This window comes from Peromyscus maniculatus, chromosome 4 (genome assembly GCF_049852395.1).
Source record: "Peromyscus maniculatus bairdii isolate BWxNUB_F1_BW_parent chromosome 4, HU_Pman_BW_mat_3.1, whole genome shotgun sequence".
NCBI classification, from domain to species: Eukaryota; Metazoa; Chordata; class Mammalia; order Rodentia; family Cricetidae; genus Peromyscus; species Peromyscus maniculatus.
In genome coordinates this window covers 98772704-98790165 of record NC_134855.1, presented here as the reverse complement: position 1 = coordinate 98790165, position 17462 = coordinate 98772704, and the positions used below count along the sequence as shown (strand labels likewise).

The 17462-nt window shown below is 42.7% G+C and overlaps 2 protein-coding genes across 3 annotated transcripts in view; both read right to left on the bottom strand.

Moving 5' to 3' along the window:
• Positions 1 to 419: 419 nt before the first annotated feature.
• Ccndbp1 (cyclin D1 binding protein 1) lies at positions 420 to 11322 on the bottom strand. The gene is made up of 11 exons (XM_042276039.2): positions 10678 to 11322; positions 10498 to 10557; positions 10128 to 10207; positions 7701 to 7782; positions 5716 to 5809; positions 5458 to 5531; positions 4778 to 4854; positions 4232 to 4509; positions 3181 to 3241; positions 1163 to 1209; positions 420 to 929 (listed from the first exon to the last, which is right to left on the bottom strand). The coding sequence occupies exons 1-11, from the start codon at positions 10775 to 10777 to the stop codon at positions 815 to 817; spliced, it is 1068 nt and encodes a 355-aa protein (XP_042131973.2). The 5' UTR covers positions 10778 to 11322; the 3' UTR covers positions 420 to 814.
• A 1204-nt stretch (positions 11323 to 12526) lies between these two features.
• Tmem62 (transmembrane protein 62) overlaps positions 12527 to 17462 on the bottom strand; it is a 30767-nt gene continuing 25831 nt past the window's right edge. For both annotated transcript variants that reach the window (XM_042276037.2, XM_076570451.1), the window contains 2 exons: positions 15725 to 15843; positions 12527 to 13368 (listed from right to left, as the gene is read on the bottom strand). In XM_042276037.2, the coding sequence (XP_042131971.2) occupies positions 13042 to 13368; positions 15725 to 15843 (446 nt within the window). In that variant the 3' untranslated portion in view covers positions 12527 to 13041. The remainder of the gene's footprint in view (positions 13369 to 15724; positions 15844 to 17462) is intronic.

Here is a 17462-nt window from a genome sequence, read left to right as displayed (position 1 = left end):
GCCTTTAATCCCACCACTCAGAAGGCAGAGGTAGTCGGATCTCTGTGAGTTTGAGGCCAGCCTGGTCTACAGAGCGAGTTCCAGGACAGCCGAAGTTGTTACTCAGAGAAACCCTGCCTCTATGGTCTCTCTTCACAGCAACAGAAGCCCTAACTAAGACATTAATATATTAGCATATGCAGTAATAACCACTGAGCAATCTTTCCAGCCTGTTTATTTTCTTTTATTCTTATTCTTTTTGAAATTAGGTCTCTCTGTAGCTCTCTGGGTGTCCTCGAACATACTATGTAGACCAGCCTGGCATCTGATTCAGAAATCTGCCTCTGATTCCCAAGTGCTAGGATTAAAAGTGTATGCCAACATGCCTGGCTCACAATAAAAGATTTTAAATGACACTTTTAGTTGCATTAAATGACACATTTAGTTGCATAGGTTAGCATTTTATTGAGATCATCAAAATCTTAATAAAACAATATACTTTACTGTAAAATAGAGAATAGGACAACTCCCTTAAGAATCTCCAAGAAATAGCTGGGAGCAAAAATTTATACAAATTTCTTTTGTGTCTAGCACAGAAGCATATCACACTCATATGATTTATAGATAACTGCCAATCTGTCCTGGCCTACAATCTTGATAAGAAGCTCTCGCGAAATACAGTCAGAAGTCTCCTTTCTATCCAGCAAGCACCCTATCATAGCTCCACTTCTAAAAGCAGACACAGGGGAAAAAAAATAAAAATAAATAAATAAAAGCAGACACTGGATCGTGGCTGTGGGAGCAGGAGAAAGAGGAGTAAGAATGGCCTGGGAGCTCACAATGCAGCTGCATGCTGAGTGAGCTCCTTAACTCTGCTCATGCAGTGATCAACGGCACTCATGAGTAAAGGGATCCAGCTATCTTCTGGCTGGGGGGTCACATGACTTGTTCTGGGAAGAAAAAAGAACAAGTTATTAACACAGCGTGAAGGGAAAAGCCATTCCCAGGAGGTGCAGAGGGGAAACTACAATAAGAAGGCATTCCTCTTCACAGGCTGGCTGCTCACACCCTGCCCACACCCGCAGCTTCCCTCCCCAACTCTCTGAAATGGGGTTAGTTCTTGAGACTAGCTGGCCAGACGATTTTATTCTCAAGCCAAGTACGGAGAAGTCTTCAGACTTACTTTGTAATTTCAAGTGCCTTTATTAAAACAGACACCAATTTCGCAGACTAGAAAAAAAAGAGAGAGAGAGGTCACTCACCCTGAGCCCTGGCACCAAAAGAAAGAGCTTGAAGATCCATGTATTGACGATAAGAGAATCATTTAAAAAGAGCCTTACAGGGGCTGTGCTGTGCTGTCATGAAGACCTGAGTTTGAGCTCCAGCACTCAGTCAAAAAAAGAAAGAAAGAAAAGAGCCTTGAAGATAAAATATTCAACAACCAAAAAACTGATTAGGGCTGATGAGATGGCTCACTGGGTAAGCACACTTGCTGCCATACTTGACAACCGGAATATGATTCCTGGGAAAGACTTCCACAGTCGTCCTCTGGTCTCCACATACACAACTGTGACATGTGTATGTATACACAAGAAATAAATGAATAAATGCAATTTAAAATGCTAATTAGGTTAAGTTAGTACCATTATGGATTCTTTCCTACTTAACAAGATCTTAAAAACAGTGCTGGTGTAACATTATTATGTTTTCATAATTTTTAATTAATTTAACTAATTTTTGTTTGTGTGTTTATTTGTTTGAGATAAGGTTTCTCTGTGTAGCCCTGGCTGTCCTAGAACTCTCACTCTATAGACCAGGCTGGTCTCGAACTCAGAGATCCACCTGCCTCTGATTCAGTAGTACTGGGATTAAAGGTGTGCACCACCGCCGCCTGGCTAATTTTAATTTTTTTTTTTTAATTTGGAAAAAAAGGATGATCTCAAACCTTGAAGAATAGTGAGTTTTATGGCAGCCTAGATTACACATAGAATATTTCAAAAAAGAGAGAAAAAGGAGACTCTAACCGAGTTTGTGACGGCTCTGGCTATGATTTCTGTTTAGAACTTTAAGAAGCCCAAAACGATAAAACTGAAGATTTCAAGACCTGGGGCTGTAGCCCAGCAGCAGAGCCCTTGCTTGGCATATCCTACTTGGAATCCCTAGTATCATACCACAACCAAAAGGGGATGGATGGCAACAATATAAAATAACACACACACACACACACACACACACACACATATATGTACATACATATTTATGAATTACTTCATATAATTCTGTATTTGGGATCATTGATAGAATATCTTGCTAAAAATTTTATAATTTTATTTCTTAAGAATTCAATTTTTTAAAAGTTAATGTCCCAAAGAATCTGTTTTACTGAAACATTCTACAGATTAATTAATCTACCATCTAATTTATAAAATATTAGAACCAACGCATCCTGTTATAAAATTTAAATTACTTGGCAGGTTCACTTTTCTTCCCAGTAACATTAGTGGTATGAACTTGAGTTCATAAAAATAAAAGAACAGAACTCTATAAATGCAGTAGCACTTCAGGAATACAATAAAACCATAAATACATATGTGTGTTACACATACAAAATATGTATTATGGTACTGATTCGGTAAAATCAGATCTCTAAAAGGAATTTGACTTGGGATGATGACTCAGTGGCAAAGAGTGTTTACAAGTGTACATTAGATATGACCATGTTACCTGTTACCCCAGAACTATGGGGAACAGAGATTACGAGATCACTAGGGCTTACTGGCTACCAGACTAGTTCCAGGTTCAGTGACAGACCCTGTCTCAAAGTAATAAGGTAGAGTGACAGAGTCTACTCAGCAATTTCTGGCCTCTGCATATGTGCACATGCATTTGCACACAGATATGTGCATATACGCCCCCTCCCCCTAATAAATAAAAAATTAACAAAAAAAGAATCTTACTTTTTAAAGCACTATTTTCTATTTTCAAATGATTATTCAAGTGGTTATAAAACAAGTATCAAAGTGCATGGATATTATAACTCAAATTTAGCTAGTCTTTATCAAGCACAAATATATGTAAGAACCGTGAAACTATTATACATGCACACAAGTTTGGCAAAGATATAAATGCTCTATAGATTATAGGGACTACTAGACTTATTAGCGACTAATAAAATTCTACCAGTTCAAAGCTAGTACTTACACTGATCCGCACAGTGAGGTGACACACAGGTGGATATATGCTCAGAACCAAATCATCCACACTAAGAGCAGAAGGAAAATATAACCATTAACCAAAAAGGGGGGACAGAGCTCAGTGTGGTTGTTCCAGTACACAACCAATTCAGTTCCTTAATTTGAGTAAGTAGGTATGCGTGTGATGCAGAAAGCAACTCAATCAGTGTTCACTGAAACAAGCACATCCTATTTAGGAAGCTGGGGTAAAAATGCCTGGTTCACAGGACGAGGAATGACTAGTTGAGTCAAAGCAAGAGGATCCGAAACCATCAGTGTAGTCAGTGATACTGGCAGAGTTCATCAATGGGAGCTAGACACGTTAGGGAAAGGGGCCTTTCTAAAGAGGCCACGACTTTACCATGTGACCACATTTATTATCACAAGAAGAAAAACCAACATCATGTGCCTCCCCAACTGGATATAGAGGGAAGTACAGACACTCACATCTTTGACCCAAAGTTTAACTTTATTACTATTATGAGAAAATAATCTCAAAACCCATATTGTTGTGTATTTACAATATGCAATTCTGAAATGCCAATGTCAAATCAGACTAGAAGGGACAGAGACTATTCCAGATTGCAAGGAACTAAACAGATGCCAACCCAATGCAGTAAGAGACCTTAATGGAAGTGGAATTTATTAAGGTATTTTTTGAGACAAATGGAGAAATCTAAGTATTAGATATTATTATTATATCAAATGCTAAATTTCTTGAATGTGACTCTAAGAATATCTGTTCTTAGGAGATTGTTGATAAAATATTTAGGGGTGAAAAATTATTTTATATCCTAAATGATTTAGGAAAAACATATCTATTTATCAAGAAATAAATATACAGGGGAAATAGGTGACTGGGAGAATCCAAATAAAGGATTTAGAGCTATTTACTGAAGTACTTTTTCAATTTCTTTCAGACTTGAAAAATTTCAAAATATAAAAAGCTGAAAGGAAACCCTGGAGCAGCAGCAGCTTGGATCACAGTGCTCCTCTTTCCAAGTGTGACACATGCTTACCTGGGGCTGATCTCATCAGAAATGTCCACAATGTCATCCAGCTGGGATACCTGCTCCTTCTTCCCATTCTCGGCCACTAAAGCCCGGATTTTCTTGAGGGAAGCTCTCGATGCTCTCACCAATGCAAGACACGGGGTTATGAGCTCTTGATCTTCCTGTGACCAGTATGAGTCCCGATTGCTTGGAAGCCCTAATACACCATCCTCATCATTGTGGCTGTCAGAGTTGTCCTCGGAATCATTCAAGAGGCCATAGTAAGGGTCACACTCTTCTACAGCCTAAGAAATATCATCATATATGCAAATGCAAACACTCCACCACCATCCATCACCTGCTTTGCTATCGGCTACAAAACTGAGTCAATCTATAAACCACATCTCCTTGTCCGGTAAGGAACAGAGAAGTGGTACTAAGACACAAGCCAGAGATGGTGGGAGATGGAAGACTGGACAGGAGTGAGACTGGGATCATTCAGTCCAGTTGCAGGGAACTAACTCCTTGTCTTCATGATGAGTTCTCATCTACTGGTCATGAAAGTGCCCTCACCTGCTCCATCTCTTCATGTGCATCTTTCACAAGCTCCACACTCTTTGTCAGCATCAAAAGGGCTGCAGCTTTGTTATCTAGGAGTGAAATTATCACAAGTACTAGAATTCGAGGAGAAACCTAGCCTCCCTCTTAAGACCACAAAGGGCAACCAACACTGCTTTAAAGTAAAACTGTTCTTACTATACCCTCTGCCTGGACAGAGGGTTAAAAAGGCTTTTTAATTTCACCACCAGAAGAAACCCAACTGTCCCGTGGTGTTTGGTATCACAGTCCTCTTGACAACCACTTAGTCTGCCCGGCTCTGCTTTATAACCCTTGCAGTGTGCCCCCATGCTGCTCCTGGACAGTCACAGGAGAGAAAACACTATCTGTTCAACAAGAGACAGAGCCACAGCAAGAGGAGGCGGCTGAATTTAAGGAGCAGTTCTCAGCAGCAGAGCCCTCGGCTGGCATGCACTGGGCTCAATCCCAGCACTGCCCAAACCAAACCAAACCAGAAACCAGTATGAGGAATGGCAAAAAGTACTAAAGTCCATTAATATTGATGATAATCAACTACATATTATTTCACTTGAAGTCTTCATAGAAATTCAATTATTTATGTAAGGCAAAGCTGGAAGCTGGACCTGAGAGGCCTCTCTGCTTTGAGCAGCAGCGAATAGCTTACTTCTACCCACCTTTTGGAATCTCAGGCACCTGTTGGCATGCTACCGAGACACTATTGCAGGAAATGAGGTCACTGTTCTCAGTGCTGGAAAAGGAATTAAAAAGGACATATCAATAACCTAGGTTCCTGTCTCCTAAAACCCTCTTTCCTGTTTACATATTATATATATTATGTTATTTATACTGTCCACTATGAGGGCCGATGTATAACTTTGCTGTTAGGGTTGAGGAAGCCCACTAGCTGTCATCCCACACTGTAGCACTGCTACCTGTGAGATGGAGAGGTAAGCACTTCCAGGAGCTGAGCCATGCCATCCACAATGTCCAGAGTAGCATTCCGTACCAGCTTTCTCAGGGTGATCCCTGCGGGCAAACCCAAAGAGTAACTAGCCCAGTTGTTTCAAAAGTCACCACCTGCTTTCTGGATTCTTAGTGTTATGGAACTATGCGGTAACAGACATCTACATGCTTTACATCATGCCCCAGTGCAAGACTCAAGTCTTACTTAAATTCTTATGTCATTTTATTGCTCCTCCTGCCATTCCTTAGACCTGTTCTCCAATGGTGTTGGAATCTTTCCATGTGTATTCATTCATTCATTAAGGACACTGGCCCTTTGATATGTATGGACAAAACACTGGAAGTTTAAAGCAATTGTAAGTAACCCTCATGAACTATGACATGTTTTCATTTATTTTCTCAGCATAACTTCAACAAAGGTGTAACTACAGGCCATGCTGGTGGGCTCTTAACTTGTGAAGGGTCTTCAAACAGAGTACGATGTAATGCTAGATGGAGGAGGGAGGGTAGGGATGGCCTTGGCATGGGTATGGAGCTTAGATTCAGCAAGCATACATAACAATTAGAATGGACTGGAAAGAAAAGTGAATTAGGGGCTGAGAAGACAGCCTATTTGATAAAGTGCCAGTCACACGTAAACATGACAGCTTGAGTGTAATTCCCAGAACCTACAGGAGAAAGGCAGTCAAAACAGAGTGGTCCTATGATGCCAGTGCTGACGAAGCAGAGAACTCCAATGAAGATTCTCTCAAAAACACAAAGTCCTGCCTTCCACACGTACTCATCTACACATGCATGAGCACCTGAATACACACATGCACCCATGTGTGCACGTACATACACACACAAATAACAAATGGGTCTTTTTTTTTTGTTGTTTGTTTGTTTTGGTTTTTCAAGACAGGGTTTCTCTGTGTAGTTTTGGTGCCTGTCCTGGATCTCGCTCTTTAGACCAAGCTGGCCTCGAACTCACAGAGATCCACCTGGCTCTACCTCCCGAGCACTGGGATTAAAGGCACCACCGCCACCCGGCCTGAATGATTTTTATAAAGGATCAGTTGAGGGCTGAAGATATGGTTCAGCACTTAAGAGAACTAGCTGTTCTTCCAGAGGACCTAGGTTCAATTCCCAAACCCATATAGCAGATCACACTGTCTGTAACTTCAGTTCCAGGGGATTCAATGTCCTCTTCTGACCTTGGCAGGGACCAGACATGCATGTGGTACACAGATACACATGAAGGCAAAACACCCATACCCACTAAATAAATAATATCTTTTTAAAAATAACCAGTTGAGATGGCTCAGTAGGTAAAAGAACTTGCTGCACAAGCCTGATGGTCTGAGTTTAATCACAGGAACCCACAATGGAATGAGAGAACCCATTCCCCATGTGTGTACCTGCACACACACACACACACACACACACACACACACACACACACACTTTTTTGTTGTTGTTGTTTGGTTTTTCAAGACAGGGTTTCTCTGTGTAGCTTTGCACCTTTCCTGGATCTCGCTCTGTACACCAGGCTGGCCTTGAACTCAAAGAGATCCGCCTGGCTCTGCCTCCCGAGTGCTGGGATTAAAGGCATGCGCCACCGCCACCTGTCCACACTTTTTAAAGAATCAGGTAAAGCATAACAATGGGAAATCACAGGTACATAGTAGCATCTGTACTTTAGCCTAATGGAGTGCTACAGAGGTCACTCACATTATAAAATTATCTTTGACTATTTTATGAGGAAAAGTCGCATGCTCAAAACTGAAGAAAAATAGACATGTATAATATATTTACATAAATATATAAAAATATTACATTGAAGATAAACATATATAATAATGTTTATATATTGGTAAATAATGTTTACATATTAATATGCAACATCAGGATATAGTCTACTACCTTAGCAAAGATCTAAATGCAACACTACTGTTTATACACAGTGACTTACCCTGATCCTTAGGAAGTGAGTAATATATTGCAATAATTTCCTTGATGGCAACATAGATGTGCTCACAGATCCTCTGGGTTTCCTATGAAGTGATGGACGAATTCAGAATGAATAGAACAAATGTTCAATAGCAATGACTGAGAAAGAGATCAAACATCTATAAAGCATGTTCAAATGTCTTCTGAAAGCCTATTATAAGTCAAGTTTATGATGTATGCATCCCATACTAGAAAGAAATTAGGTAGATACCAGACTATTCAAAAAAGCAATACAAAATGAAGGAAAAACTTATTTCTGCTATTTAATATCCTAAGCAATTATGTTGTGGCATGAGATAATCACTGCACTTAGACCAGTAGGAAGCAAATTATGGCCAGAGGCTCATGCAGGCTCACTGTTGGGTTTTATAAATAAAGTGTTACTAGGACACAGTCATGCTCATTAGTGTACAAACATCTAACAGTTATAATTGTATTACAAAGGAAAAGTTGAGCATTTGTTCTACCAAGCTTAAAATATTCAGCACCTGGTCTTTTTGTTAAATACAGACCAACTACTGTCTCATGCCATTATTTTGTCTTTGTCTGCTCTCATACAATTTATCTTTTTCCTTATTACCAAATCATTCAAGACAAGTGGTGGTTCTCAACCTTCCTAATGCTACAACCCTTTAATATAGTTTATGTTGTGGTGACCCCCAACCAAAAAATATTTTCACTGCTATTTCATAATTTTGCTACTGTTATGAATCATAATGTAAATATCTGATATGCCAGATATCTGATATGTGATGCCAGTGCAAAGGTCATCTGATGCCCCAAAGGGGCCACGACCCACAGTTTGAGAGCAGTTGTTTTAAGATATGCAGAAAAAGAGTATTTATCTTTGTAGTTGTTTGTAGTAAAAGAAATTTTCTATCATATTAAAACATTCATAGCCAGATGCACATCTTTAATCCCAGTACTAGGGAGGCAAAAACAGGCGGATCTCTGTAAGTTCAAGGCCAGCCTGGTCTACAGAGTGAATTCCAGGACAGCCAGAGCTGCACAGAGAAACCCTGTCTATAGAAAACCAACAAAAACAAAAAAAGACATTCATGCAGGGCTGAGAGTGTAGCTCAGTAATAGAGTGTTTGTATAGTATATGTAAAGTTCAATCCCCAGCACCAAATACACACACACACACACACACACACACATTTGGATATATATAGTTATTGAAACTACTATGAAAATTGAGACAACAAATATGTCAGTATAAAATAACCTACTCTTTGGGCTGGAGAGATGCTCAGAGGTTAAGAGCGTTTGCTGCTCTTGAAGAGGACCCGGGTTCAGGTTCAGCTCCCAGAACCCACATGGCAGCTCACAACCATCTTTAACTCCAGTTCCAGGGGATCCGGTGCCCTCTTCTGGCCTCCATTGGCACCAGGCACACAATTCATGTGCACATACATGCAGGCAAAATACTCATAGATATTAAATAAAATAACCTACTCTGGAGTACATTTGCTCTAGAAAAATGTGGCACCGGGCATTCCTGATCACAGCCCTGCATCTAACTTTATTTTTAGTTACATAATAAAGGATTATTTAAAATGCATTAATTCTTTGTTCCTGTAATTGCACCTCTGGAATTTTGTTCCATCAACACACATGTGTACACAAAGATTATATCTTACAATTCACTACAGTGCCGTTTACAATAGCTCCAAGTTGGAAACAGTTTAAACGTCCACCTGGGGTGCTTTATAACTGCTATAGTTACTCTACATTCTATTAAACATTACAAAGAACTGAGCAACTTTTTTATGTGCCATTAAGAATCAACTTCTAAGCTACATTAATTTTTAAAAGGTCTAGAGCAATGTTTATAAGTATCTAACCAGTGTGTGAAAAGAAACACAGAGAGATGTATATATGCACAGAACAGATTGTATGGAATAATACAGAAGGAAATGGAAATGAGATAGAAAGAAGAAATGGGGTGGGAAGATATGTATTTTAGTATATTTTGGTATCTTTTGAACTTTATATTGTCCACATATTAGTAATTAAGTAAAATAAATAGGTAAACAAACAATTTAATACTAAAGGGTTTTGTGTAACAGGTGTTGCTTAGATACTTTGTAGACTTTTAATCCCACCTCCACCATTTATTAATCTTGACCCGAGTCTCTAAACCTGCTTGCTCATCTTTCAGGTGGGGAATATGTGTGAGAAATAACTATAAATTAAAATTAATTGGAACTAACCTGGCTGAGTTTCAGACTGAATTTAGAAGACTTTTTACCCTGTCCTCACAACAATCCCGTGCGGTAAGAACTATAATTTCATTTGATAAATAGAAAAAAAATAAATGTGGCTTGAGTGTGTAAGGGGAGAAGAAAACTAGAGGCAGCACAAACATTCCGGAAGTAAAGCTCACCTGTGGAGATGGCAGTGGAAGTCGTGAGAAGAGAGTGGTCAGAATCGTGGCTTCCCCTGACACTTGGACGGCTGCCTCATCTGGGGGTAGCAGAGGCGGCGGATGCCAAAGTTAGTATTTAAAGGGTTAAAGCTGCAACCGTCACTCGGACTTTTTAAGATAACGCGTCCCTTCTCCACCCTTACCATCATAAACCTCTCCAAAACAACTCCAGAAATCGTTTTATATTTCGGCCTCAAATGCCGAGGATGGGTAGCAGAAGGGATGAGGAGCGGGAGGGATTACCATCTCCTCTGGGGACAGCAGAGGGGAAAGAGCTTAGGATGCAGGGAGAGATGAGGGAAGAGTCTGCAACGGCAAAGACACTCACTAAGTCTTCTCCAAAACAACTCGCGATTAAAATGCTCGGTTCTCTCCTGGGCTTCGCCGACTTGAGGGTGTAGCGTGGGAGGCCGGACCACCCGGAAAGCAAAAGACAGGTGAGCGGAACCCTGACCTGATGCCCGACCGCCCTGCCCGGAACCCCGGGCCTCAGATTCCCACAACTCACCCCGCACTCCAGGCAGAAGCGACCGCAGCTCCGCTGCCAAGAGCCGGAGCTGCTCCAGAGGCGGAGCAAGGAAGCGGACTGCGGCTGCCGAGCTCGCCATCACGGCCTCTCACTCGGTTCTAGTCAGGACGCTTAAGCCATTCAGCCCCTGCCGCGGTACTTCCGGTGCTGAAAACACCCCTCGCTTCCGGCAATACACATCGCGTCCCGCCCCTTCCGCCCCAGTGACGCGACCCCGCCTTCCCGACACCTAGGCCATCAGTTCATGCTTCCGCCCGCCTTGAGACCCGCCTACCCTGTCCGACCCACTTAGAGATCAGGCCACGCCTCCCTCTCGCTCCTTGAGACCCGCCTACCCCGTCCGACCCACTTAGAGATCAGGCCACGCCTCCCTCTCGCTCCCAGAGACCCGCCTACCCTGTCCAACCCACTTAGAGATCAGGTCACGCCTCCCTCTCGCTCCTTGAGACCCGCCCACCCTGTCCGACCCACTTAGAGATCAGGCCACGCCTCCCTCTCGCTCCCAGAGACCCGCCTACCCTGTCCAACCCACTTAGAGATCAGGTCACGCCTCCCTCTCGCTCCTTGAGACCCGCCCACCCTGTCCGACCCACTTAGAGATCAGGCCACGCCTCCCTCTCGCTCCCAGAGACCCGCCCACCCTGTCCGACCCAATCAGAGATCAGGCCACGCCTCCCTCCCACTCCCAGAGACCCGCCTACCCTGTCCAACCCACTTAGAGATCAGGTCACGCCTCCCTCCCCTCCTATAGGCCCGCCTACCCTGTCCAACCCACTTAGAGATCAGGCCACGCCTCCCTCCCGCTCCCAGAGACCCGCCCACCCTGTCCGACCCACTTAGAGATCAGGCCACGCCTCCCTCTCGCTCCCAGAGACCCGCCCACGGCTCCCCGGCCCGTCCTAGAGACCCAGCCACGCCTCCTTCTCCTGGCTTCTTCTTCCCAGCCCGCCTGGAGATTGGGACTCCTGTCCAGGTGCCCGGCCCTGCCACCGCCTCCGCCCCACCTTGACACCGTGCCACGCCTGCTCCACCTCCTAAAGACCCGGCCAGGTGTCTTCTGACCGACCAGAGACCTGGCCACCTTTTCATTTATTTATTTTTTTTATTTTATATGTCTGAGGTCTTTGCCTGCAACTCTGCCTGTGGCAGCCCCGTGGTGACTCTTTCTCCAAGCCCCAGACGCCAGGCTCACTTTCTGGTTCCCATATTTAGCAACATTGCAGATCCGTTTGGGTCTTTTTTTTTAAACTTTTTTTTTTACGTGCATTGGTGTTTTGTCTGCATGTGTGTCTGTGTGAGGGTGTCAGATCCCCTGGAACTACAGTCCACAGACAGTTGTTAGCTGCCATGTGGGTGCTGGGAATTGAACCCGGGTCCTCTGGAAGAGCAGCCAATGCTCTTAATCGCTCAGCCATTTCTCCAGCCCCAGTATTTCTTTCTTTTTTTTTTTTTTTTTTTTTTTTTTTTTGGTTTTTTGAGACAGGGTTTCTCTGTGTAGCTTTGCGCCTTTCCTGGAGCTCACTTGGTAGCCCAGGCTGGCCTTGAACTCACAGAGATCCGCCTGGCTCTGCCTCCCGAGTGCTGGGATTAAAGGCGTGCGCCACCAACGCCCGGCAGTATTTCTTTCTTTTAATAATTATCTTTTATTATTTTTAAATTATGTGTACATCTGTGCACACATGAATGCAGGTGCCCACAGAGGCTCTGCTCTGGAGCTGGAGTTACAGGCAGTTGTGAGCCACCTGACGTAGTTTCTGGGAACTGAACTCAGGTTCTCTAGAGGTGAAGTACATGCTCTTAACCACTGAGCTATTTTTCCAGCCCGCCATTTGTGATGTTTATCATTCATTCATTTATTTGATTAGTTGAAAATAGCCCCTACTAAGGAAGCATAAAGCCCATAATCTGTGGGGAAACAGTCTGGGAAGTAAAGTTTCAAGAGAAGTCAAGGTCCAGCCCAAGTCTCCACAGGTTCCCTAGGCATAAAATGGCACCCTGGACAGCTGCTGAATTCCAGATGTGGGCTGGATGCTTTTCACAGGATGACCCTAACAAACACAGTAGTGCTGAGGTACTCAAGTAACAAAGACCCCCACCCTGGGAATCTCCTTGATCAGGGCTCTTTGCCTCCTGAGGAAGAAAGAATCAATTGTTAGATGTCTCTGCAGTCCACACTGCAGAAGTCAGTAGTTAACACTTCCAACATCCAAATGTTCAAGGAGTGACAGCTACCTGAAGCTCACCCGCTGATACTGGCTTTTCCATCTGCCACTGGGGCAGAGATCTGGGCTACAAATGTGAAGGCTGGACTTCTGCCAGGCTGCCAGCTGTAAGCCACGGTCTTCAGGTGCTCAGATGACTTTTTAACTGCACCATGAATGCTCCAAGTTCAGTGGAGTTCGATGTCCACACACAACGAATGAGTACAGGTGTCAGCAATGTCAACCAGGTCCGCAACGGGGAGAATAAAAAGGCTAGTGTGCCGTAAGTCACGTGAAGAAAGTAGCAAGAATAAACTTGCCATATGTACAGCAGAAGAATAAGTAGGTAAACGGGTATAACTCTCAAGTGTTTTCCTTGGTGGAGATGAGACCTGAAGTTGTGACCACAGCACCGTTGCAGCAAGCTCCAACATATATAAGCCATCAAGGGGATGTTAAAAAACACCAGCTAGAAGAAAGAGAGAACCATTAACACCACCAAGCCCTAGAGGGGTCTGGTCTTAGTAGTAGTAGCTTTTACTAATATGTCTTTAGTTTAAGTCTCTGCCTGCTTTTTCTTGGAGGATGGGGAGATGGGGATGGAACTCAGGGATTTGCATACACTATGCAAGCAATCTACTCCTGAGCTATGTCCTAGCTCTTATATGTCTGATTTTTAATGCATTGATCATACCTGTTTATAAGAGAACAGTAGGCCTAGAGTTAACTGTGTGTGTATTTGCCTGTCTTCTCGTTTATCTTAAAGGTAGATATCATTTATGTTAAAGTCCCTATTGTAATACTGATACTCTGTCACACAGATTATATACCAAGAGTAAATACACAACAATGTTTACATTGGAAATGAACTGAGTAATCTGCACAGGCACACAACAGAGTATGTACTCTGTGTTGGCAGAGTGAAAGGAGGACTTAGGTATCAGTATTGAGGTTGCATTCTGAATACTGAAATATAAATTAGATCTCAGTTAGGTGTAGTTGCTGTGTGGCTTACTCAACAAATATTCATATAGTACACATTACAGCAGGCCTGTGCTAGGCTCTATTAGAGGAACATTGGTAAACAAGTTAAACCAAAAATAAAAGAAAGGAATGGATGGCAGGCTAAAGAGTGACTAGGAGCTGAAGAGATGGCTCAGTGGTTAAGAGCACTAACTGTTCTTCCAGAGGTCCTGAGTTCAATTCCCAGCAACCACATTCCCAGCTCACAACCATCTATAGTGGGATCTGATGCCCTCTTCTGGTGTAAAGGCATACATGCAGACAAAGCACAGAGAGAGAGAGAGAGAGAGAGAGAGAGAGAGAGAGAGAGAGAGAGAGAGAGAATGACTAACAGCACTTGAAGTTTGAGTCCCAATACTAACAACAGTCTGTAAACTTCAAAACAGGGGATCTGAATCCCTCTTCTGGCCTCTGGGCACTGCAGTCACATGATACACAGACACACACACACACCCAGGCAAAATACTCATGCATATAAAATGAAAATTTTTAAAAGGGGGCTGGGGAGATGGCTCAGAGGTTAAGAGCACTGGCTGTTCTTCCAGAAGTCCTGAGTTCAGTTCCCAGAAACCACATGGTGGCTCACAACCATCTGTAATGGGATCTGGTGCCCTCTTCTAGCTTGCAGGCCACTCACTGCATACATAATAAATAAATAAATAAATAAATAAATAAATAAATAAATAAATAAGTAAAATTTTAAAAGGACCCATTAAAGATAAATATCTATGTATGCACACATATATATTATAGACAGATGTATATTTACAAGGAAGATAATTATAATTATATATTTGAATTATAATTGAATTATAAAGTTCAATGAAGGGAATCATTGCATCATGAACTAGGAGACCTCCCTGGAGCATGAAGGGCAGCAATGAGTCAGCTGAGGGCAGTGCATTCTGAGAAGAAGAAACAAATGCCAAGTTCTCGACTGGGAGAAGTATCAGGCTCTTTCAGGTAGTACTTGCTGACCACTGGACCAGGTGGAAATTGGAAATAGGGCCAGAGGATAGGGATGGAAACGAAAGCTGTGTGTTTAAAGGAATTAAATAGAAACTGCTCTATCGCTGTTTTCCAAATAAGGACACTGGAGAGGATGTCCCATAGTGTTCCACGTGGAGGCAGAGTGCCGTCTTTGCAGCGTGTTCTCTGCTAAGACACTTGGAAGCCCAGCACTGCTTTTTGTGAGCCTAGCCTTTAGTGGCTGAGCCATCTCTCCAGCACTGTTTTTTGTACAGTGAAGTTTTCCTTAAATGACATTCACTTTCCTTATGTATCTAGTTTTTCTTTTCATCCTTCGGAAACATTTTTCCTCACCATAGTCAGTTTTTAAAACTTGTAAATGTAAATTTATTCTGCCATAAAACTCTTATTTCATATTTATCAATAAAAAAGTGTGATGAAAACTGGGCATGGTGGAACACGCCTTTAATCCCAGCACTTGGAGGCAGAGGCAGGTGGATCTCTGTGAGTTCGAGGTCAGCCTAGTCTACAGAAAGACCTTGTCTCACCCCCATCCCACCCCAAAAGAAAGCACAATGAAACAAGTAACAAGAACCCTGGATGGCCAGAATGTATTGTAGATGCCTACAGTTACTTCTTGGCCTTTTGGCTAAAAGCAGATGTCGGTGTTACAAAAGAGGAGAGGGAGCAGACAGGAAGTGAACAAACCTCGGCTGTTAGACACCGCCCTGCAGGTTAACTCAGGGAGGGAGGATGGTGATGCACAATAGTGGTTGGAGATCCCTGCCACACAATTAGTTCAACAAGGCCAGCATGTTCTGGTGACTTCTTACCTGCATAATTCCACTTACAAATGTTAGACCACCTTGCAGGAAATGTCCATCAACAAATATCCCAAACGAAAAGCAGCAACCCAATTTGCCATCAATTATTTCACCAACAAACCACGGTCCTGAGAAAGTAATGGACAGAAAAGCAGAAGATTTAAAAACTATGAATCCTGCCAGGTATGGTGGGGTATGCCTTTAGCCCCAGCACTCAGGAGGCAGAGTGAGACTTCTGTGAGTTTGAGGACAGCTTGGTCTACAGAGTGAGTTCCAGGGCAGCCAGAGTTACACAGAGAAATCCTGTCTCAAAAAACAAAACAAACAAAGAAAAAACCTATGAGTCTTGACCGGTGTGGTCGCTCAGTAGGTTAGGGCACCTGTCACTAAGCCTTGACCGCCTGAGTTCAGTTCCTGCAACCCGCATAGTGGAAGGAGAGAACCTGACTGCCAAACACACACACTGTGGCACATGCGCCCACCATACAAACACATATAGAAAAGAAAATGTGCCCCCAAGGGAATGGAATGGCACTATTAAGAGGTGTGGCCTTGTTAGAGTAGGTATGGCCTTGTTGGAAGAAGTGTGTCACTGTGGGGGTGGGCTTTGAGGTCTCATATATCCTCAAGTCATACCCAGTGAGACAGACCACTTCCCGTTCCCTGCTAATTAAGATGTAGGACCTTCAGCTCCAGTACCAGGTCTGCCTGCACGCCGCCATGTCCCACCATGATGCTAATGGACTAAACCTCTGAAATGTAAGCCACCCCATTAAATGTTTTCCTTTGTAAGAGTTGCTGTGGTCATGGTGTCTCTTCACAGCAATAGAAACCCCAACTAAGACATAAAGAAATAAAAATGAAATGTAAAGCCAGAAAATAAAAACTATTTTCTCCACATTTTTCTGGATTATGAAATCACTTCAGTCTATGATAAACTTGAAATAAGTATGTGGCTTGTAAATTCTGAAAACACTATGATGCCCATTAAGATTTTTAACATTCTGTTGTAATAACTTTAGTATAATGCGTTAATATTTTCTTCTTTTTAAATTTCTTTGAGATTTTATTTACTTTTATGTATATTAGTATTTTTTTTCGACGTTATTTTTAGTTAAAGAAAAAAAAAACAGGCTTTCCAAGGGTGACAAAGTGAACTGAAGGTCAGAAGGAAGCTGTGTGTGGGCTTATCATAAGCTCTTCCTCCAAAGCCTGGAAATGAGAACTGACTGGATCACCAGAGACACTCCTTGTTGGGGTGGGCAGGGCTACCATTGATCAATGGCATTTTGTCTGCATGTATTCTTTACACCACATGCATGCTATGCCTTCAGAGGCCAGTAGATGGCAACAGATCACCTGGAATTGAATTACAGCTAGTTGTGAGCCACGCACCATGTGGGTGCTGTGCTGAACCCTGGTCCTCTGGGAGTGTATCCAGTTTTAACTGCTGAGCCAGCTTTCCAGCCTCACATAAAAATTTTCAAGAAGCAGCCGGGTGGTGGTGGCGCATGCCTTTAATCCCAGCATTCGGGAGGCAGAGCCAGGAGGATCTCTGTGAGTTTGAGGCCAGCCTGGGCTACCAAGTGAGTCCCAGGAAAGGCACAAAGCTACACAGAGAAACCCTGTCTCAAAAAAAAAAAATTTCAAGAAGCAAAGAGATAATACTGAAGATAATTCTTAAATAACTGAGATTTGCTCATTAAGCAATAAAACATTAATCATGTTTTAAAGACTTTTGTTACTG

Bases quoted from the DNA above. Each gene is read 5' to 3' on its own strand.
- Ccndbp1 (XM_042276039.2), bottom strand. From the start codon at position 10,777: ATGGCGAGCTCGGCAGCCGCAGTCCGCTTCCTTGCTCCGCCTCTGGAG. The intron at 7,783-10,127 runs GTGAGCTTTACT...ATCACTTCATAG, and splicing joins TTCCACTGCCATCTCCACAG to GAAACCCAGAGGATCTGTGA. The intron at 3,242-4,231 runs GTAAGCATGTGT...TTCTGCTCTTAG, and splicing joins TCTGATGAGATCAGCCCCAG to TGTGGATGATTTGGTTCTGA.